This window comes from Hyperoodon ampullatus (assembly GCF_949752795.1).
Source record: "Hyperoodon ampullatus genome assembly, chromosome: 18".
Lineage (NCBI taxonomy): Eukaryota > Metazoa > Chordata > Mammalia > Artiodactyla > Ziphiidae > Hyperoodon > Hyperoodon ampullatus.
The window spans coordinates 59,032,916-59,056,066 of NC_136931.1; the positions used below are offsets into that span (position 1 = coordinate 59,032,916).

Sequence of the window (23,151 nt, forward strand, 5' to 3'; positions counted from 1 at the left end):
CTTCCAGGAGGTCTCAAGCTCCTGGTGGTTCGTGTCAGGACTCCAGGCTGGCTGGAGTTCAGTATAAGCATTTATGGGGGCAGCTCCTGGGGGTCCCTGAAATCCAGTCCCTGGAGCATGGGGTCTGGGTCCTTCCTGGGCTAGCGGATGGTGACAGCAGCATACACGCTGGGCTCTTCTGGGGGCTCCCCTGACTGGGGGGCAGGGGGTGCAGTCTCCCGTCTGAGGGTCGAGTGGTTCAGCTGGGCATAGGTCACATCCTGGGGGGCTTCAGATGCAGCGGCCTGGCGTGGGGGAGAGGGAGGGAGGTTGGTTGTGGGGGGAGCCTGGGGCTCCGGGAGGAAAGGAGGCACTCCTTGGTGGTCTTAGTCATCAAGGCTCTGCTGGAGACACTGAGGGCTGGTCTCTGAATCTTTATCCTTCTTTCAGTCCCTGTAGCTTTGAGCCTCAGGGAGGAGGGAAGTGAAGGAAGTGGAAATTCCTGTGACTGGTGGCTGGTTGTGTAAGTTTGGTGCAGGGGAGAGGGACTGGAGGTAGGAATTGGGTGTGGCGCCGTCACCATGGAGGGACGGTCAGACCCCGCCGCAGCCTGGGAGGAGCTGGGGTTTGCCAGAGTGTGAGCAGGAGCTGACCCTCACCCCAGTTAACCAACGCTCGAGGTACGTTGCTGGGGTTCACCCAACCCGGAACAGCCGAGGGCTGAGCGAGTATTTTAGAACCCTCTGGAGTTTAGAAGGCATCCCCTCTGGGCCTCTCTGCAGCCCCAGGATTGGATTTAGCCCCTTTGTGGGGGGCACAGACTCTTAGCCCTAACCTTCAGCCCTGCCAGCTCCACCTGAGCATTCAACACCTTGAAGGTCAGAGACCAGGTGTGGGGTTGCAGCAGCCCACAGGGCAGGTGCTTCCAGAAGGGAGAGGCTGCCAGGAGTTGAGTGGCGTCAGGGTTCAGTGTCTGCTGGATTTGACGTCTGAACAAGGAGGTGTGGGTGCCCTGGTCAGGATTGGGGGAGCTGACCTGACCAGCTGCCTGCCGTCCTCCGGCTGTGTGTCTTCCACGACAGCATCCGGTGGGGACAGAAGAAGGGGGTGCCATCTCTTGCCGAGATTCCCTGACATCTCACAGCAGATGTCCAGAGAGGGTCAGCGACGTGGCCAAGGCCACACAGGATCAGATTCGAGCTCTCACATCCCCAAGCCCAGAACCCTTTCCAACCACTGCCTGGTGTCCACTGCCCACCCACATTGTCTGGCCCTGTCTCCTGCCCCCAGGATGGCCCCTCTTCCCTTTACACAAGCTCTCCTCGACGTCCGCAGATGGGCTGGAGCTGGGGGAGGAGAGGAGTGTGAGGGGCGGTGCAGGAGCTGCACGCAGGCTGGGCGGGGTGGGAGTCCCTGGGAGAGGTCTTGCCTCTTTTGCCGGCCTCTGTCCTCGGGCACTGATGCTGCGGCCGCTGCAGGAAGTTGGGAATTGGCCTCCAACCCACCCCAGAACCCTTCTCTAGGGTTACAGTAAGATCTGCGAGGGCCTACGAACTGATAAGATTATAATCCCCTCCCACCTCCATAAAGAAGTCAAGAGAAAAATCTAAACCATAAAATACAAAACTTGCATGTGTTTTCAAACATTTCGTAAGTTTAAAAAAATCAAAAGAATACTTTAAAATACGTGTACGCTCATATTTAATCTCTTCTTTTTAGATTTTCTCATTCGGAGATGCTGGAGGGGTTTTCTAACCTGACTTCACCCGTCTCTTAGGTTTCCCTTTGGCTGGTGCCCGAAGCCCAGCACCTGCAGGGGCCTGGGTCACCCCGTTCCCTGCTCACCCGACTTCCTGCGTCTGCTCTGACTCTGGTGTCGGACGAGGAGGACGAGGAGGACGAGGGGCAGCAGGACAAAGGCCACCGAGACCCCGATCAGAACGTTCAGGTACCGTTTGAGACCTGGGGCACCAGTGACGTCATGAGTGAGCCCAAGATGCCATTCAGTTGAGCGCCTACTGTGTGCAGGCTCGTGCTGGGGTCTGTGCATTCATCTCCTCTAACCCACCCCACCCATTTTACAGACGAGGAAACAGAGACACAGAGAGGGAATTCACAAACCCCAGGTGACCCAGCCTGGACATGGCAGAGCTGGGGTTGGAACCCAGGACTGTGGGCTCCCTCGTATTTTTTTAAAATTATTTTTTAATGCTGTCGCCTCCAGGCAGAACACCAGTGCAGAGACGTGTCCCTCAAACCCAACCCCTACTCCTCTGCCAGCCCAGCCCAGATCTGTCCCCACTCTGCAGAGGCCTGGCATCCCCCCACGGGGCCTGTGTGGACAAGGGAGTGTGTGTCTGGGAGGGGCAGGCGGGAGGCTCTGGCCTTCCTGAGCTCTAAACAGGGCCTGTGCTGAGGGCTCCCCGTCGAGGGAGGAAGCCGGAGGGCTCCTCCACGCAGGGTGAGCCTCGGACTCTGCGAGGAACATGACTCAGCCAAGATCCCGAGCTTGGGAAGTAGCAGAGCGGTGTGACTTCCAAGCCCTGTTCTTTCCCTGACCCCACGGCTGCTCCTTGGAGGGCTGAAGCCCCTGGCTTTAAGGAGGAGGGCTCAGACACCATCCCCACGCACAGTGTCGGAGCAGACTTCTTGCCCTTTGCAGTCGGGGAAGTGGATCCCAGTGAGAAGAAGGAACTTTCCTCAGGTCATTAACTCAGGAAGTGGGCTGAGCCAAGACCAGACTGAGCTCCTCCCACCACCACCTCCTCACAGAGACCCTCACTCACCCGTCTACACGCCTGACTCTGTGTGGGGGAGAAGCTGATCCTCAGAGCCTCCTGGGGGTCCGGACAGGAGGGGAGGGCCGGGGGCTGCTTCTCCCCACACAGCCCACTGCTCCTGCCCCAGGATGGGCCCTGACATCTCCCTCTCCATGATCCCCCACCCTTCATCCACCAGCCTCAGCCCCGGGAGCCCTTTGGTCTCCCCACATCTCTGCTCGACTCCCAGCCCTGCTGGGACACAAGCTGTGCCAGGGCCTGTGATCTTGGTCCCGTGAGGATTGAGGCCTCTGCTAGCCACCCGCTCTTGTGTTGTTCTCTCAGGGTGAGGGGCTACGAGGATTGGGGACCAGAGGAGGATGGAGATGGGGGGCTCTGGTCTTTTCCCCTTCTGGTCAGCCCCGAGTCTGCTCTACCACCTGCAACATGTCTGGACCCCAGGGATGAGGATGAGGATGGTGCAGGGAAGGGAGTTGCTCTGGCTTGGTCCATCCCTTTACTGTTGATTCCCCTCCTTCTGTGACCCCCTCACCCCCAGCCCAGCCCAGAGCTGGGGACAGGACCCTGAACTGACCAGGAAGACACACAGGGCCAGGGCTGGGGTCCCCCACCTGAGAGCAAGAGCTCCAGGCGTCGCTGGGCTGTGACCTCAGGGAGGGGGAGGTGCTCAGTGAGCTGTAGCACGTGTAGATCCCACTGTGGGCTGAGGTCACAGGACTCAAGGTGAACTTGTTCTGAAAGGGTGGAGCCGTGTCCTGCAGACGAAGGTGCTGGGGAGGAGTGAGTGACCCCTCCTTGGACAGATGGAGGGGATCGGACCAGACCTCAGAGCCACACTGCAGGGTCGTGTTCTCTCCCCAGGGCACTGAAGGTCCCGGCTGGGCTGAAAGGGAGGGTTTCCCGTACCTTCCTGGGGGCGAGGAAGGTCGTGATGTGTACAGAGCCACCCCCTACACACCCCTGACCCTGAGCTGAGGGACCACCATCCTCTCTCCAGGGACCCTGTCTGTGACCCCCTCTCAGCTGCTCTCAGCCCCTCTGTGTGGGTCTCTCTTATCTCCCGGCACCCGCTCCATTTTTCTCACTCACTCTCCGTGGACCACTGCCCTATCTCAATGTCTGCTGTAGGACTCCTCCCAGGACCCCATCACCACCAGGGGTGACTCTGGGCCCAGCACCCTGAGAACACAGTCAGGACATGGGGCAGGACAGGGGCTCCTCACCACGACTAGGCTGTGCAGGGGGGCGCTGGCGGCCGACCACACTTAGAAGAGGCTGTGTCCACCGTAGCATCTGTACCGGCCCCCATGGGTGCGGCTCACATGGCCCAGGGGGAAGTCAGGGCTGTGCTGGGCCTCAAGACAGAGGGGAGGTGTGACCTCCTTGTCCTTGGTCAGAGCAAATCTGCCAGAGCCGGCCTTTGAGTGACACCGGAGGGTCAGGCTGTCTCCACAGAGCACGAGTGAGTCCGGCTGGGCTGAGAGGGAGGGCTCCCTGTACACGCCTGCAGAGAAGGGACAGTGGCACCAAGGGGGACGCACACCCCACATTGCTCACTGGGGCTGCAGTGAGAGTTCTCCCTGGTCCCTCCCAGGCCTCCCGCCAGTGGTTCCGCCCCAGGAGGCCACTGCCCCTGACCCTCCATCACCCCAGGGCTCACTGGGCACAAGGCTCAGGTCAGGGGTCCAGGAAACGATGGGGCTGGGGGCCCTCACCTGTGACCTGGCGATGCAGAGGGTCACTGGGGTGTGACCACACGTGGAGGGAGCTGGGAGAATCATAGCGTCTGCAGGTCCCCCCACGGGAGGAGTTGAGGGGGCCCACAGGGCACACGGCCTGTCCCCTCCCATGGGTCCTCGATGTCCGGTGTCGGGCGGGTCAGCACCTCCCTCCTTCAGCAGGTGCAAAGTGCCTGCTGCAAACTGTGAGCTGCATGCCAGGGACACGCTCCCTCCTGAGGCCACCACAGGGCGTGGCTGGGCTGAGAAGGAGGGGCTCTGCGCACCCCGAGGGAGGGGAAGGGGCTGGGTTAAACGGGGACCTTCACCCCGCTCACCGCAGGTGTGGGCTGTGAGAGGAGACGTCCGTCCCCCTGAGCCCACACTCTGCTCCCTCTGCCTGTAAGGACGACGCTGCAGTGGGAGGGGACCCGGGTCCTCCCTCCTACCTGTCCCCACCAGGAGCGGGGGGTCACTCCACTCTGCCCTGTCTTTCCTGCTGCAATAGACACACTGATACTGCCCTGCAGTGCTTGAGCTTGAGGATTGAAAGGGGAAACTGGCCTTGCTACTGGAGTCCTGTGGGGCCTTAGCCTCCCAGAGTCCAGAGGGCCTCTCTCTATACAGACGGTAGACATCAGCCGTCAGAGACCCCGGACACCAGATGGTCGCAGGGCTTCCCTTGGTGACCATGGGGCGTAGGTCAGCCCAGATGGAGGGTTTCAGGTGGATTCCTGGAAAGCAATCAGACCTGAAGTGTCAGGGGTGCCTTTCTCCCCTCAGTTTCCCCAGCTGTCACCGCCAGACCCCTTCCAGACAGGTCACCATCATCCCAGACCTGCTGTGCTCGCCCCAGATGACCAGGGGCTTGTGGGATTGAAGCAGGTCTTGGGGGCGCTCACCTGCCTGGACCTGGTCCCATGGGTCTGGGCACAGCCCTAGAAGAGAGTTCCCTGTGAGCGCCCGTCCTCCAGAACACATAGATGCTCCAGGCCTGGCCTGGGCCCTGAGTGCTGGGGTCCAATCTGGGGCTGAGCGCTTCCGCCCTCCCCCACCGGGTTCTGCCGCCCCTGAGCCTTCTTAGACCTGGGGTCTCTCAGCTTCAGACCTGGGAGGAGAGGGGCCCCTTCCCCACTCCCTTCCCCAAAGCCCACCGAGGCAGAGAAGGGCAGTGAGGGTTGGGGTCGTGGCTGGGCCTCCCATGGTCCCCAGCTGTGCTGGTGTCTTACAAAATCCACCGAGCCAGCAGGACAGACAGACACGCGGCGGGTGACAAGGTGCAGGCTCTGTGTTACACGTTACCGGTTCCTTCATAGCAGCCTCTCAGGAAGAGGAACAGCCCCCCCCCAGGGCCTCACGCTGCTCTACCTGCAGGGTGGGGCCCAGGAGACAGCAGGCTCTGGGACCTTCCAGACCACATCCGGGTCTCACCAGACCCCACGCACTCTGCCTCTCGGGCCAAACCCAAAGACGGAGAGTGACGCTCGTCCCAGGACAGGAAGTGGAGGGTGCAGGGCAGGGCCTAGGAGCAGCCCAGTTTGGGCTCCGATTCTTTTTTTTTTTTTTTTTTTGCTGCAGAAAGCTTTATTGTTTCCCTTTGGCCCAGGGCTCGGAGAGGGCTCCAGGGCGGTTAACAAGCTGCCCAGTGGCTGCAGGGAGAGGCTGCAGGCAGAAGCCCTGACCCCAGAGGGGCTCCTCACAGGCCGCTGGGCTCCAGGGGCTCCTAGTGGTGCCTGGGGCTGAGCCTTTGGAAGAGACACTCGCGCAGCCCAGCCTGGGGGCCGAGCAGCCTGCGGAGGTTGGTCAGGTGGTCGCCCATCTTCTTGATGAGCTTCACCTGCTCATCCAGGAAGTGGCTCCAGGAAGTCCAGAGGTGGAGTCTGCGCGGGGAGAACCGAGGGTCTGCGGACCCACAGGGCCTGGCGCAGGTTCTTCTCCGTCAGCCAGGCGGCTTCCACGGCGTCCTGGGCTTTACCCACGGCTCCTGGGACAGCTTCGGCACGTCCTGGAAGAGGGCGCGGCCACAGCGCTGCTTTTGCCTTTTCCAGTAAGCTCGGGCCCTCCGGCTTCTCCTCGGTCAGTTCGCGAAACGATGTCTCACGCCCTCGCGAGCTGCTGCGTCGGGTCCAAAGAGAAGCGCAGAGACAGGTAGGTGTGGGAGAGCGGCTGATGCACGTTACCAGGCAGGTGACGGCGGCCTCCACCGGGCGGAGTAATTGTGACGAATCTGGGAGCTCATGCTTGGTCAACAAGGAGCTAAGCTCAGAAAATGGTGTTGGCTGGTCCCGGAGGCTGAGGAGAGCTGAGTGGGTGATTCCAAGGTTGTGACTGGAAAAAAGTTTGGAGGGTGGTCAGAGTCTGGAGGAAGGGGCGCCCTTGGGTCTGTTCAGTCCAAACACTGGGGAAGCAAGAGACACCTGCTTGGCACCGCCCAGTGCACTGCTTGGTTCCAGTTCTGATTTTGGTTTTCATAGAACCTGTGTGACCTTGGAGAAGCCCCTTCCCTTTCCCGAGACGCTGAAAATGCAAAATTTGTTCCTTCCTTCCAACGTTTATTGAGCAGTTACTATATCCAGACATGAGATTCATTGGTGAAGGTGACTGATTCTTTCCCTGGACTCATGGAGCTCTGATGATGACAGCAGACAATACATATTTAGACAATAAATAATTTGGGTCTAGTTTTGTTCAGCTGTACAGAAGGAGAAAAACAGTGAGGCACAGTGACAGGTGGAAGCCCAGCAACCTTGTGATGGGAGTGCGGGGACCTTCTGGAGAAGGAGAGACCCTGGCTGATAGAGGTTAGCACAGGAGTGGTGAGGGGCCGGCACCCTGGGCCGGGAAGAGGCGGAGCTGTTCTGAGCACTGGAGTTCAGGGGATGCTGGGCCCTGGTCACACAGGGTCTAGTGCACCCTGCAAGTGTGCCTGGATTTTATCCTTAAGACAAGAGGGTAATTTTCAGGAAAGGGAGATATGAACACACAGCTGTGCTGAGATGGTCGCCACTCCATAGGGATTGGACTGTAGGAGGACTGTATTGGTAATAAACAGTGATACAGCTCCAGCACCAATTTGACCACTAGGTGATGAGTGGATCAGTATCTAAGTGGTTTATGAGGTTTTCTTATGTAACCCTCCCACAAATCCTACCACAAAATACATTCGCAGTTGAGTGGGATGAATCAGGAAGACTTCTAGGTGGTTTGGAAAGGGGTCTATGGTTTTCATAATCGGCTCAAAGATGACCCCTTGAGAAGACACAAGTGTGGTGAGAACTCAGGTGTGCGTCTGGGGAGGGGAGGTGGTTAACTGGGATGAGCTTGCTTTGAGGTAGGAGTTAGCTTTGCTGTTCCTGAGAGGTCAGCCCCTTCTGATCATCAGCCTCAGGGAGTGTCAGCTGGAGATACTTGGAATTTACTTGAAGGCAGGTGGAGACCCTGGAAGAATTATTTTTAGGGGAGGGTCCTGCAGTAGATCAGGTTGGGGCCATGAGAATCAAATTCCTCAGCTGGGAGTGAGGCCCTGGGGTGGAAGAGCCAGGAAGGAGGTGCTGGGTTGCACCAACCAGTCCTCCTGAGTCTGCTGCCGAGCTTGACTGTGGTGCTGGACCAGGGTCATGGATTCACGGGGCTCCGGGCCAGGGCTGTTGGATGGGCTCATTGTGTGTGAGGTGGAAGCGGGTGAAGCACTGAGGGCTCCTCCACTGTCTGCCTTGCTTGTCTAGCAGAGCCGGTGGGGCTGTCACAGAACAGATGACCCCAGGGGAGAAGGAGGCTCGGGGAGATATTTCTAATCCTGTCAACTGACACACAGAGGAACCACTACCTGCCTCCTGCACTGGGAACGCGGTTTTGTTTCTCCCAAACCCTTCCTCTCTCTGACTTCCTTGTTTCTATCCACAGCAGCACCTTCTGGTCATTCCTCTCCATCCAGACCTCTGAGTCGTTTCTGCTCCTCCCCACCTCTTGTCCCCCAAGACAGTAACTTTTTTTAAAAATAAATTTATTTATTTATTTATTTATTTATGGCTGCGTTGGGTCTTCGTTGCTCCCTGCGGACTTTAATTGAGGCGAGTGGGGCTACTCTTCATTGCGGTGCGTGGGCTTCTCATTGCGGTGGCTTCTCTTGTTGCGCAGCTCGGGCTCTAGGCGTGTGGGCTTCAGTAGTTGTGGCTCGCGGGCTCTAGAGTGCAGGCTCAGTAGTTGTGGCACATGGGCTTAGTTGCTTCACGGCCTGTGGGATCTTCCTGGACCAGGGATCGAACCCGTGTCCCCTGCATTGGCAGGCAGATTCTTAACCACTGTGCCACCAGGGAAGCCCTATTTTTAGTTTTTAAAAGAAGCGTCCACACTGTTCTCCATAGTGCCTGCACCAGTTTATATTCCCACCAACAGTGTAGGAGGGCTCCCTTTTCGCCACACCCTCTCCAGCATTTATTTTTGTAGACTTTTTGATGATGGCCATTCTGACCGGTAGGGGTGATAACCTCACTGTGGTTTTGGTTTGCATTTCTCTAATAATTAGTGATGTAGACCGTCTTTTCATGTGCCTGTTGGCCATCTGTATGTCTTCTTGGAGAAATGTCTATTTAGGTCTTCTCTCCATTTTAACTTGGTAGTTTGTTTTTTTGATATTTAGCTCCATGAGCTGTTTGTATATTTTGGAAATTAATCCCTTGTTGGTCCCATCATTTGCAGATACTTCTCTCAGTGAGTAGGCTGTCTTTTCATTTTGTTTACAGTCTCCTTTGCTGGGCAAAAGCTTTTAAGTTTAATTAGGCCCCATTTGTTTATATATATATATTTTATTTCCATTACTCTAAAGAGATGGATCCAAAAAAAATGTTGCTGTGATTTACGTCAAAGAGTATTCTGCCTATGTTTTTCCCTAGGAGTTTTATAGTATCTGATCTTACATTTAGGTCTTTAATTGATTTTGAATTTATTTTTGTATATGGTGTTAGAGAATGTTCTAATTTCATTCTTTTGCATGGAGCTGTCTGGTTTTCCTAGCACCACTTATTGAAGAGACCGTCTTTTCTCCATTGTATATCCTTGCCTCCTTTGTCGAATACTAAAATTGACCATGGGTGTGTGGGTTTATTTCTGGGCTCTCACGTCTGTTCCATTGATTCTTGGGTCTGTTTTTGTGCCAATATCATTCTCTTTTGATTACTGTAGCTTTGTAGTATTGTCTGAAGTCTGGGAGGGTTATGCCCCCAGCTTTGTTCTTTTTCCTCAGGATTGTTCTTGCAATTCTGGGTCTTTTGTGGTTCCATATAAATTTTAGGATTATTTGTTCTAGTTCTGTGAAAAATGTCATGGGTAATTTGATAGGTATTGTGTTAAATCTGTAGATTGCTTTGGGTAGTGTGGCCATTTTACCTATATCAATTATTCCAATCTAAGAGCATGGGATATCTTTCCATTTCTTTGAATTATTTTCAGTTTCCTTTATCAATGTTTTATAGTTCTCAAAGTATATGTCTTTCACCTCCTTCATCAGGTTTACTCCTAGGTATTTTATTTTTGATGCAATTTTAAGAGATTGAGTTTTTACATTTTTTCTGATATTTCACTGTTAGTGTAATGAAAAGCAACAGATGTCTCTGTGTTAATCTTGTATTCTGCTACCTTGCTGAATTCACTTATCATTTCTAATAGTTGTTGTGTGGAGTCTTTAGGGTTTTCTATATGGAGTATCATGCCATCTGCATGCAAAGACAATTTTACCTCTTTCCTTCCAATTTGAATACCTTTTTCTTTTTCTTTGTCTGATTGCTGTGGCTAGGACTTGCAATACTATGTTGAACAGGAGTGGTGAGAGTGGGCATCCTTGTCTTGTTCCACAATTCAGCTGGAAGGCTTTCAGCTTTTCACCATTGAGTATTATGTTGCCTGTGGGTTTATCATAAATAGCTTTTATTATGTTGAGATATGTCCCCTTTGTACTCACTTTGGTGAGTGTTTATCATGAATGGGTGTTGAATTTTATCAAATGCTTTTTCTGTATCTATTGAGATGATCATGTGGTTTTATGTGGTTTTTTAAAAACATCTTTACTGGAGTATAATTACTTTAAATTGTTGTGTTAGTTGCTGCTGTATAACAAAGTGAATAAGCTATGTGTATACATATATCCCCATATCCCCTCCCTCTTGCGTCTCCCTCCCACCCTCCCTATCCCAGCCCTCTATGTGGTCACAAAGCATGAGCTGATCTCCCTGTGCTATGCTGCTGCTTCCCACTAGCCATCTATTTTACATTTGATAGTGTATATATGTCAATGCCATCCTCTGGCTTCATCTCAGCTTACCCTACCCCCTCCCCGTGTCCTCAAGTCCATTCTCTACGTCTGCATCTTTATTCCTGTCCTGCCCCTAGGTTCTTCAGAACCTTCTTTTTTTTTTTTTTTAGATTCCATATATATGTGTTAGCATATGGTATTTGTTTTTCTCTTTCTGACTTACTTCACTCTGTATGGCAGACTCTAGGTCCATCCACCTCGCTACAAATAACTCAATTTCGTTTCTTTCTATGGCTGAGTAATATTTCATTGTATATATGTGCCACATCTTCTTTACCAATTCATTTGTCGATGGACACTTAGGTTGCTTCCATGTCCTAGCTATTGTAAATAGTGCTGCAGTGAACATTGTGGTACATGAGTCTTTTTGAATTATGGTTTTCTCAGGGTATATGCCCAGTAGTGGGATTGCTGGGTCATATGGTAGTTCTACTTTTAGTTTTTTAAGGAACCTCCATACTGTTCTCCATAGTGGCCGTATCAATTTACATTTCCACCAACAGTGCGAGAGGGTTCCCTTTTCTCCACACCCTCTCCAGCATTTATTGTTTGTAGATTTTTTGATGATAGCCATTCTGACTGGTGTGAGGTGATACCTCATTGTAGTTTTGATTTACATTTCTCTAATGATTACTGATGTTGAGCATCCTTTCCTGTGTTTGTTGGCAATGTGTATATCTTCTTTGGAGAAATGTCTGTTTAGGTCTTCTGCCCTTTTTTGGATTGGGTTGTTTGTTTTTTTGATATTGAGCTGCATGAGCTGCTTATATATTTTGGAGATTAATCCTTTGTCAGTTGCTTCAATTGCAAATATTTTCTCCCATTCTGAGGGTTGTCTTTTCATCTTGTTTATGGTTTCCTTTGCTGTGCAAAAGCTTTTAAGTTTCACTAAGTCCCATTTGTTAATTTTTGTTTTTATTTCCATTTCTCTAGGAGGTGGATCAAAAAGGATCTTGCTGTGATTTATGTCATAGAGTGTTCTGCCTATGTTTTCCTCTAAGAGTTTTATAGTGTCTGGCCTTACATTTAGGACTTGAATCCATTCTGAGTTTATTTTTGTGTATGGTGTTAGGAAGTGTTCTAATTTCATTCTTTTACATGTAGCTGTCCAGTTTTCCCAGCACCACTTATTGAAGAGGCTGTCTTTTCTCCATTGTATACTCTTGCCTCCTTTATCAAAGATAAGGTGACCATATGTGTGTGAGTTTATCTCTGGGCTTTCTATCCTGTTCCATTGATCTATATTTCTGGTTTTGAGCCAGTACCATACTGTCTTGATTACTGTAGCTTTGTAGTATAGTCTGAAGTCAAGGAGTCTGATTCCTCCAGCTCCATTTTTCTTTCTCAAGACTGCTTTGGCTATTCGGTATCTTTTGTTTTTCATACAAATTGTTGAATTTTTTCTTCTAGTTCTGTGAAAAATGCCATTGGTAGTTTGATAGGGATTGCATTGAATCTGTAGATTGCTTTGGGTAGTATCGTCATTTTCACAGTGTTGATTCTTCCAATCCAAGAATATGGTATATCTCTCCATCTGTTTGTATCATCTTTAATCTCTTTCATCAGTGTCTTATAGTTGTCTGCATACAGGTCTTTTGTCTCTTTAGGTAGGTTCACTCTCAGGTATTTTATTCTTTTTGTTGTAATGGTAAATGGGAATGTTTCCTTAATTTCTCTTTCAGATGTTTCATCATTATTGTATAGGAATGCAAGAGATTTCTGTGCATTAATTTTGTATCCTGCTACTTTACCAAATTCATTGATTAGCTCTAATAGTTTTCTGGTAGCATCTTTAGGATTCTCTATGTATAGTATCATGTCATCTGAAAACAGTGACAGATTTACTTCTTCTTTTCCAATTTGGATTTGTTTTATTTCTTTTTTGTCCCTGATTGCTGTGGCTAAAACTTCCAAAACTATGTTGAATAAATGTGGTGAGAGTGGGCAGCCTTGTCTTCTTCCTGATCTTAGTGGAAATGGTTTCAGTTTTTCATCATTGAGAATGTGGGTTTGTCATATATGGCCTTTCTTATGTTGAGGTAAGTTCCCTCTATGCCTACTTTCTGGAGAGTTTTTATCATAAATTGGTGTTGAATTTTGTCAAAAACTTTTTCTGAATTTATTGAGATGATCATATGGTTTTTCTCCTTCAATTTGTTAATATTGTGTATCACATTGATTGATTTGCGTATATTGAAGAATCCTTGCATTCCTGGGATAAACCCCACTTGATCATGGTGAATGATCCTTTAAATGTGCTGTTGGATTCTGTTTGCTAGTACTTTGTTGAGATTTTTGCATCTATGTTCATCAATGATATTGGTCTGTAGTTTTCTTTTTTTGTAACATCTTTGTCTGGTTTTGGTATCAGGGTGATGGTGGCCTCATAGAATGAGTTTGGGATTGTTCCTCCTTCTGCTATATTTTGGAAGAGTTTGAGAAGGATAGGTGTTGGGTCTTCTCTAAATGTTTGATAGAATTCGCCTGTGAAGCCATCTGGTCCTGGGCTTTTGTTTATTGGAAGATTTTAAATCACAGTTTCAGTTTCAGTGCTTGTGATTGGTCTGTTTATATTTTCTGTTTCTTCCTGGTTCAGTCTCGGAAGGCTGTGCATTTCTAAGAATTTGTCCATTTCTTCCAGGTTGTCCATTTTATTGGCATAGAGTTGCTTGTAGTAATCTCTCATGATCCTTTGTATTTCTTCAGTGTCAGTTGTTACTTCTCCTTTTTCATTTCTAATTCTATTGATTTGAGTCTTCTCCCTTTTTTTCTTGATGAGTCTGGCTAATGGTTTATCAATTTTGTTTATCTTCCCAAAGAACCAGCTTTTAGTTTTGTTGATCTTTGCTATTATTTCCTTCATTCCTTTTTCATTTATTTCTGATTTGATCTTTATGATTTCTTTCCTTCTGCTAACTTTGGGGGTTTTTTGTTCTTTCTCTAATTGCTTTAGGTGTAAGGTTAGGTTGTTTATTTGAGATTTTTCTTGTTTCTTGAGGTAGGATTGTATTGCTATAAATTTCCCTCTTAAAACTGCTTTTGCCGCATCCCATAGGTTATGGGCCATCTTGTTTTCATTGTCATTTGTTTCTAGGTGTTTTTTGATTTCCTCTTTGATTTCCTCAGTGATCTCTTGGTTATTTAGTAGTGTATTGTTTAGCCTCCATGTGTTTGTATATTTTTACAGTTTTTTTCCTGTAATTCATATCTAGTCTCATAGCATTGTGGTCAGAAAAGATACTTGATACGATTTCAATTTTCTTAAATTTACCAGGGCTTGATTTGTGACCCAAGATATGATCTATCCTGGAGAATGTTCCATGAGCACTTGAGAAGAAAGTGTATTCTGTTGTTTTTGGATGGAATGTCCTATAAATATCAATTAAGTCCATCTTGTTTAATGTATCATTTAAAGCTTGTGTTTCCTTATTTATTTTCATTTTGGTTGATGTGTCCGTTGGTGAAAGTGGGGTGTTAAAGTCCCCTGCTATTATTGTGTTATTGTCGCTTTCCCCTTTTATGGCTGTTAACATTTGCCTTATGTATTGAGGTGCTCCTATGTTGGGTGCATAAATATTTATAATTGCTATATCTTCTTCTTGGATTCATCCCTTGATCATTATGTAGTGTCCTTCTTTGTCTCTCATAATAGTCTTTGTTTTAAAGTCTATTTTGTCTGATATGAGAATTGCTACTCCAGCTTTTTTTTTTTTTTTTTTTTTTTTTTTGTTGCGGTATGCAGGCCTCTCACTGTTGTGGCCTCTCCCTCTGCGGAGCACGGGCTCCGGACGCGCAGGCTCAGCGGCCGTGGCTCACGGGCCCAGCCGCTCCGCGGCATGTGGGATCCTCCTGGATCGGGGCACGAACCCGTGACCCCTGCATCGGCAGGCGGACTCTCAACCACTGCGCCACCAGGGAAGCCCCAGCTTTTTTTTTTTTTTTTTTGCGGTACGTGGGCCTCTCACTGTTGTGGCCTCTCCCGTTGCGGAGCACAGGCTCTGGATGCGCAGGCTCAGCAGCCAAGGCTCACGGGCCCAGCCGCTCCGCGGCATATGGGATCCTCCCGGACTGGGGTACGAACCCGTATCCCCTGCATCGGCAGGCAGACTCTCAACCACTGCGCCACCAGGGAGGCCCTCCAGCTTTCTTTTGATTTCCATTTACATGGAATACCTTTTTCCATCCCCTCACTTTCATCTGTATGTGTCCCTAGGTCTGAAGTGGGTCTCTTGTTGAGAGCATATATGGGTCTTGTTTTTGTATCCATTCAGCCAGTCTATGTCTTTTGGTTGGAGCATTTAATCCATTTACATTTAAGGTAATTTTCGATATGTATGTTCCTATTACCATTTTCTTAATTGTTTTGGGTTTGTTATTATAGCTCTTTTCCTTCTCTTGTGTTTCCTGCCTAGAGAAGTTCCTTTAGCATTTGTTGTGAAGCTGGTTTGGTGGTGCTGAATTCTCTCAGCTTTTGCTTGTCTGTAAAGGTTTTGATTTCTCTGTGAAATCTGAATGAGATCCTTGCTGGGTAGAGTAATCTTGGTTGTAAGTTTTTCCCTTTCATCACTTTAAATATGTCCCGCCACTCCCTTCTGGCCTGCAGAAAGATCAGCTGTTAACCTTATGGGGATTCCCTTGTATGTTATTTGTTGCTCTTCCGTTGCTGCTTTTAGTATTTTTTCTTTGTATTTAATTTTTTGATAGTTTGAATAATACGTGTCTTGGCATGATTCTCCTTTGATTTATCCTGTATGGGACTCTCTGTGCTTCCTGGACTTGATTGACTATTTCCTTTCCCATATTAGGGAAGTTTTCAACTATAATCTCTTCACATATTTTCTCAGTCCCTTTCTTTTGCGCTTCTTCTTCTGGGATTCCTATAATTTGAATGTTGGTACATTTAATGTTGTCCCAGAGGTCTCTGAGACTGTCCTCAATTCTTTTCATTCTTTTTTCTTTATTCTGCTCTGCAGTAGTTATTTCCACTATTTTATTTTCCAGGTCACTTATCCATTCTTCTGCCTCAGTTTTTCTGCTATTGATTCCTTCTGGAGAATTTTTAATTTCATTTATTGTGTTGTTTATCATTGTTTGTTTGCTTTTTAGTTCTTCTACATCCTTGTTAAACGTTTCTTTTATTTTCTCCATTGTATTTCCAAGATTTTGGATCATCTTTACTGTCATTACTCTGAATTATTTTTCAGGTAGACTGCCTATTTCCTCTTCATTTGTTTGGTCTGGTGGGTTTTTACCTTGCTCTTTCATCTGCTGTGTATTTCTCTGTGTTCTCATTTTGCTTAACTTACTGTGTTTGGGGTCTCCTTTTTGCAGGCTGAAGGTTCATAGTTCCCATTGTTTTTGGTGTCTGCCCCCAGTGGGTAAGGTTGGTAAGTGAGTTGCATAGGCTTCCTGGTAGAGGGGACTGGTGCCTGTGTTCTGGTGCATGAGGCTGGATCTTGTCTTCCTGGTGGGCAGGACCGTGTCTGGTGGTGTGTTTTGGGGTGTCTGTGAGCTTAGTATGATTTTAGGCAGCCTCTCTGCTAATAGGTGAGATTGTGTTCCTGTCTTGCTAGTTGTTCGGCATGGGGTGTCCAGCACTGTAGCTTGCTGGTCGTTGAGTGGGGCTGGGTCTTAGCGTTGAGATGGAGATCTCTTGGAGAGCTCTCACCGATTGATATTTCACGGGGCCAGGAGGTCTCTGGTGGTCTCTGAACTCAGCTCTCCCACCTCAGAGGCTCAGGCCTGACACTCAGCTGGAGCACCAAGACCCTGTCAGCCACACAGCTGGAGTGCCTTCAGAGTTGGGGAGGCTGGCCTGCAGTGGCTCTCCTTCTGTGCTGCACATGAGAATCACCAGCTTCTTCCTTGTTTTGCCCCAAAGGCAGTGTGTTTCACAGAGAAAAACAGTAGCCTTGAAAATAGTCACAGCTCTGAGATGGCTTTTTTTTTTTTCCTTTGTGTTTAGTCTGGTTTCACTTGCTCACAGGGGGCCACGTGAAGAGGCCTCGCACCTGGCTCTTCCAACTGGAGTTCCTAGTGTGGAATCGGTTTTGTCTTTTCTTTTGTTGATACGTTGTATCACACTGATTTATTTGTGTATGTTGAACCATCCTTGTGACCATGGCATGAATCCAAGTTGATCATGGTGTATGATTCTTTTTATGTGTTGTTGGATTTGGTTTGCTAATATTTTGTTAAGCATTTTTGCATCTATATTCATCAGAACTATTGGTCTGTAATTTTCTTTTTTGGCAGTGTCTTTGTCTGGTTTTGGGTATCGGGGTGATTGTGGCTTCATACAATGCCTTTGGGACTGTTTCCTCCTCTTCAATATTTTGGAAGTGTTTGAGAAGGATCAGTATAAGATCTTCTTTTTATGTTTGGCAGAATTCTCTCATGAAGTCATCCAGTCCTGGATGTTTGTTTGCAGGGAGGTTTTTTTTTTTTTTAACATCTTTATTGGAGTATAATTGCTTTACAATGGTGTGTTAGTTTCTGCTGTATAACAAAGTGAATCAGCCATACATATACATATATCCCCACATCTCCTCCCTCTTGAGTTTCCCTCCCACCCTCCCTATCCCACCCCTCTAGGTGGTCACAAAGTTGAGCTCCCTGTGCTATGTGGCTGCTTCCTACTAGCTATCTGTTTTACATTTGGTAGTGTATATATGTCAGTGCCAGATTCTATTTCAGTCGCAGTGATCAGTCTATTCAAAGTTAACTATTTCTTCTCGATTCAGTTTTGGTGGGCTGTATGTTCCTAAAACGTGTCCATTTCTTCTAGGTGGTCCAGTTTGTTAGCAAAGAATTGTTTATAGTATTCTTTTATGATTTTTTGTATTTCTCTGGTATCAATTGTTATTTTTCCTCTTTAAATTCTTATTTTGTTTAGTTGGGTCCCACATTGTCTGCTTTTGAATTTGATGTAATGAAGTATACTCTTATAGTTTTTCTTTACTTATTGACTATCATGCTTGAAAATTGATCTGTATTATTGTAGCAGTTTAACTTTGTGTATTTTTCTGTCATATAAAATTCGGTTGCATATGTATAACAATCCATTCATTTTTGGTGAGATTTGTTTCTATGATTTTGTCTAATATGAACGACCCCTCTGTCAAAGTTCTCCTGAATGTATACTCATGGTTATGTACACATTTTCCTCTAAGTTATATAACTCTGGGTCAGAGCTGTGTGTCTCTTCCTTTTAACCGATAATTCTTATTTACTCCCCAAATTGACTGAGGCAATTAGTACACCTACCAATAATGTATTGGGATTTAAAGTGCTCAGTGTTTTCTCCCACAGCTGATATTTCCATTGTTTTCTCTTTTGCCTCTCATGGGGATGGACTAGGATGCAAAGGACTGGGACTAGGATTTGGGCATGATAATTTCATGGAAACCAGGGCATAAAGCTGAAGTGGAAATGATCTAATCATGATGCTTTATATAGAGGACACATCTGTGTGTATCGGGGTCATCACTGAGCTGTGCTCCAGCTGGATCAGACTCAGTTCTTTGGGAAAGACAATTCTACTCATTACTTCCCCACTCTGCCTTCAGTGCATTCATACAGGTACCATGAGATTGGCCATGAAGAGAGTATTTACACTAAAGAAAGAGACAAATGCCACACATCTGGGCTTTTTACAAAATGATAAATTCCTAAGCCCGTTTACCAGCACAGCAGCTGGCTGTCACTTCAAACGCCAGGGTGTTCCTTCACACTAATGGTGTTTCTGGAGAAACTATACCAGGTGTCATCTGGTCCAGAGAGAGTTTTAGGGAAGAGTTTTGGATTTATCTGTTCGAAACAGGACCCCAAGTTCACCCATTTATTCAGTTACTTTAACGACATTCTGTTTCTGAGTGAAGGGATGGAGGTCAATAGCACACAGCAGCCAGTGTGGAAATTAAAAATAAACAAATGTATTACATGAAAGTGGGCCAGAGCATGAAGGTGTGTAAGGTGTGGAAACAGACCTGCCGTGTGGGGTGTGCCTCACATCACAGGGCTGAGAGGGGACGGGGCAGTCAGGGAGAGTCATCACTAGTGGGGAGGGAAGGCAGCATGGTTAACCGAGGCCCAGTCCTCCACAGGGGTTCCCAGACCTTCTCCTGCACCCACACCATGTCTCTCCCTCCCTGGTCAGACAGTTCACACAACACATGCTGCAGATTCTCTTCCAGAACCTCCTGGGCATGTAAGGTCATGTCCAGGGCTCCACCACTCGGGACGGTGCATGGTTTCCTCTTGTGTTCAGCTCCTGGCTGCATCTTGGGTTCCTCCGTGGCCGTGTCGAGCCTGAAAGAGCAGAATCCCGAGGCCCAGCAGGATCAAGCCAGCCATGCCCATCCGGATGAGATTCTCCACTGTGTAGTGTTGGGGGTGTGAGGGTAGGAATTCTGGACAAAGAGGTCACAAGGTCAGAGCAGATCCCAATCACTCCTGAACCCTGGATGTCCACCCAGGGAACTGGTTCCTTCTGTTCTGTCCTCGACAGGACAGACCCTCGGAACCCATCCCCATAACTGAGGATTTCTTTTACTAATCACTGCTGGCGTCTGACTTGTTTTGTGGTGGGTGGATGGTGTCACCTGCTCATGAGAATCATAAGGTGAGGGTGTGAGTGAGGAGTTGGGGAGACACGAGCCCTTCTCCCGGGTCCTGGGTCCTCCTCTGTGGAGCCCCCATGCCCCCTCTTATCTTACTGCCTCAGACATTCCTGAGGACAGGACCCTGAGCTGACTGAGCTCACACAGTACAGAGTGTGGGCCCTTCACCTGAACAGGCGCTTCAGTTGGTAACTGAGGTGTGACCCAGCCCTGCCCGCCCTGGACCCACCACCACGTCCCAAGGACCCTCCCTCACCCCACTGCGGGCCTGACTGCAATGGTGGGGAGCTGATCCTTCGAACCTCCTGGGGGTCAGGATGGGGGCTGAGGGGCGGGGGCTGCTTCTCCCCAGAGCTCGCCCCCAGCATCTTCCTCTTCCTCAACATCTTCCTCTTCCCCCCACCCTTCATCCAACCAGCCTCAGAGCCCCCGGATCCCTGGGGTCCCCCTGCATCTTTGCTGGATTCTAGTCCCTTTGGGAGACAAACCTGTCCCCGAGGAGCTGAGGGACATTAGATCCTCTGAGAGAGTCTCCAACTGCCCTGGGGTGGCCAGTGTTCCCCCTGAGCAAAGAGGCCTCAGTGACTCCCCAGTTGTTGAATTGGAGCCTGTACCAGGGGGCTGGGGCCCCCTGCGGGTCCTGGGGATGAGGACCGGAAGGGGGTGAGGATGAGGCGGACCCCGGAGTCCCCACCTCACTAAACTCTCCCCCTCACCTGCCCTGCGTCCTCCCCAAGACCCTCCCACTGCCCACCTGTCACCTCCAGGATCCCAGGTGAGGTGAGAAGGTGTGGGAGGGGATGGGAGGCCCTCTGAGGGGCACAGCCCCCTCTGGGTGACCCTCCCTCGTTCAACCTCAGCCCAGAGTGCTCAGGGGACACAGCCCTGAGCTGTCTGAGTCAGAAAGGACAGGGTCAGGGCCCCTCACCTGAGACCGCGAGCTCCAGGGGGGCACTGGCGTGTGACAGCAGGTAGGGGTTACTGCTGAGTGAGCTGTAGCACCTGTAGGTCCCACTGTGGGCTGAGGTCACAGGACTCAGGGAGAATTCGGCCTGGAAAGGCCGACCTCGGTACTTTGATCTAAGACGCAGTGGGGGCCGGGCTGCCCCCTCCTTGGACAGAAGGAAAGTTTCCCTTGTGCTCCCTGACTGACACAGCAGGGTCACGTTCTCTCCTGAGGCCACCACGGGGCCCGGCTGCACCGAGAGGGAGGGCGTGTCAGGGAACCGTCCTAGAGAGAGGAAGCGGGGTGAGGGCTGCCCGCCCCCTGGTTCTGAACTGCGACTCAGCAGGGCCTCCCTGAGGCCCCTCATCTCTGTCTGTCTCTGTTTCCTGTGTGTCTCTCCCTCTCCCTGCCCACCCTCGTCTCTCTCTGTCTCTCTCCCTCCCTCCCTGCGGACCCCTCATGCCTGGTCCCAGCATTACCACCTGGGGCTCCCCCGGCAGGGCCTGTGCAGAGTCTGGGTCCCTGACTGACCCGCTGGCTCCTCACCTGCCACCAGGATGTCCAGGGGGTCACTGGGGGCCGACCACTCGGAGGAGAGGTTGTGTCCACCGTAGCATCTGTACCGGCCCCCATGGGTGCTGGTCACCGGGCCCAGGGGGAAGTCGGCCTGAGAGAGCCCAGCGTGGGGCTGCCGGCCAGGGCGCTGGGGGAGGGCCTGTGCCCCCTCCTGGGACAGAGCGAATCTGTCATAGCCGACGTCAGAGCGACACTGGAGGGCCAGGCTCTGTCCAGAGGCCACGACAGGGCCCTGCGGGGTCAGGAGGGAGGGCTTCCCAGACACACCTGGGGGACGAGCAGCCTGGGCTGTAGGGGCTGCTTCCTCCCATGAAGCCCCTTCTCCCGTCCTGGTCCCCAGGCCTCACTGTCGCTCACGCTCTGCGTCTCTGTCCTGTGCGCCCCACTCCCCCCCCACCCCACCCTCTCATCTGGGACAATCCTGGGAGAAAAGCACCTAATAATCTGTCTCGTGCCTCAAAAAGTGCGTGAGGCCAGGGTGGGACCTCCTCACCTGGGACCAGGAGCTCCAGGGGGTCACTGGGGGCCGACCACACCTGGGGGGTGTCCCTGTTAAAGCCGTGGCATCTGAACGTCCACCTGTGGCTGGGGGTCACGGGACCCACGGGGAACAGGGCCTGGGTCTGCCCATCGGGGCGTCGCTGTGCATCCAGGATCCAGAAGGACTTGGGTTCTCCTTCCTTAGTCAGAATGAACCCTTCCCATCCCTGCCATGAGCCACACTGGAGGGTCACATTCCCTCCCGAGGTCACCACAGGGCTCGGCAGGGCTGAGAGGGTGGGTTTGCTGTGGGCCTCTAGGAGAGAAGGAGGGAGCTCGTGAAATGGGGCTCACACACCCCTCCCCTCCCCCAGGGCTGGGCTGTGAGAGGGACACACCCCTGAGAGCAGACCCCCTTCCTGAGGGCAGAGCCTGAGGCCGGGACCCCCGAGTGTCCTCTCACCTGTCACCACCAGCTCCAGGGGGTCACTGTGCTCTGACCAGCCAGTGGGGCTGAAGTAGTAGTAACAGTGATACCTCCCTGCGTAGGACTGTGTCATGTGTGGGATGGACAACTTGCCCTTGTCCCCGGGCTCCAGTGAGGGCTGTCTGTCCCAGGAAGCTGAGCTTCCCTCTTTATTCAGATGGAACTCCCGGGCCCCCGGGATCCCCTCACACCAGATGGTCACGGGGCTCCCCCTGGGGATCACAGAGCCTGGCTCAGCCCAGATGGTGGGTTTGGGGAGGGTGCCTGGAAGGACATCAGAGGCTGCGTCACAAGACCTCCTCACCCCCAGGTCCCCAGCTCTCAGCCCCCAACCTCCCAGACTCCCCCCCTTCAGCCCAGAACTGCTGCTCCCCATCCCCATTGCCTGGGGGTGGCCCCTTGTCCCCATGAGCAGGAGGGAGCTGGGACACCTGGGGACAGACTCACCTGCCTGCACCGGGGTCCTCAGGCCCACACTCAGCCCTGGAAGAGAGGCCCCTGTGAGAGGTTTGCCCTGAACCCTGAGCAGCGCCTCTCCTGCCCGGGAGCCTCCTGAGTCCTGGGGTCTCCTGACAGAGCAGCCTGGCTGTGGGGAGGGGTCCCTCCCCGGCTAGGGCTTCCCCTCCCCCTCCTCCATCTCACCGAGGCAGAGCAGGGCCGTGAGGCCGGGGGTCATGGCGTCTCGTCCCTGTGGTCCAGGCGGTGCAGATGGAGGAGACCACGGTGCTCACAGGATGGACAGACACACAGGGTGTGTCCACTGGGAGGCTGGTCCTCCCCGTCACGGGGCGTCACGTCAGCAGCCCCACAGGAAGGGGAACTGCCCCTCCCCAGGAGCCTGGCTCTCATTCCCATGACAGAACCGGTGTCTTCCTGAGACGCCCCTTCCAGGTGAGGGTGACCCGGGCACGTCCTTCCCTCTCAGAGCCTCCCCGTTGGGTGTCCTTCGTCCTCAACCCGTCCATCAGCGGGTCCCTGTGGGGTCCTCACCATGGACAGGGATGACCCAGGCCCTGGCGATGTTTCAGGGAGGATGCAGGTTCCTGCTGCACCGCAGAGCTCAGATCAGCAGAGACACACGTGTAACATCTGCCTACAGCTGCGTGGAGGTCAGCGTGGCAGTGAGCACAGAGGAGAAGTTCAGGGAAATAAGGAAGGAAACACGCCTGCTCCCCTGGCCCCAGAGTGTGGGTTTGCTTTCTGTCTCAGCCCCCTTCAGGGACTTCTCCCTTTTTCTTGAAACAGCGTCCACCCCAC

The 23,151-nt window shown here is 51.0% G+C and overlaps 1 protein-coding gene across 1 annotated transcript; it reads right to left on the minus strand.

Moving 5' to 3' along the window:
• Nucleotides 1–140: 140 nt before the first annotated feature.
• On the minus strand, nt 141–22,628 carry LOC307066928 (uncharacterized protein; the record flags this gene model as incomplete). Its single annotated transcript, XM_079724144.1, has 19 exons — nt 22,537–22,628; nt 22,342–22,377; nt 21,871–22,158; nt 21,421–21,723; nt 20,898–21,194; nt 20,334–20,636; nt 20,020–20,045; nt 19,679–19,878; nt 18,902–19,094; nt 8,044–8,198; nt 6,392–6,805; nt 6,211–6,333; nt 4,475–4,545; nt 4,082–4,263; nt 3,666–3,669; nt 3,371–3,514; nt 1,825–1,941; nt 815–918; nt 141–284 (listed from the first exon to the last, which is right to left on the minus strand). The coding sequence occupies exons 1-19, from the start codon at nt 22,568–22,570 to the stop codon at nt 141–143; spliced, it is 3,138 nt and encodes a 1,045-aa protein (XP_079580270.1). The 5' UTR covers nt 22,571–22,628.
• Nucleotides 22,629–23,151: the final 523 nt, after the last annotated feature.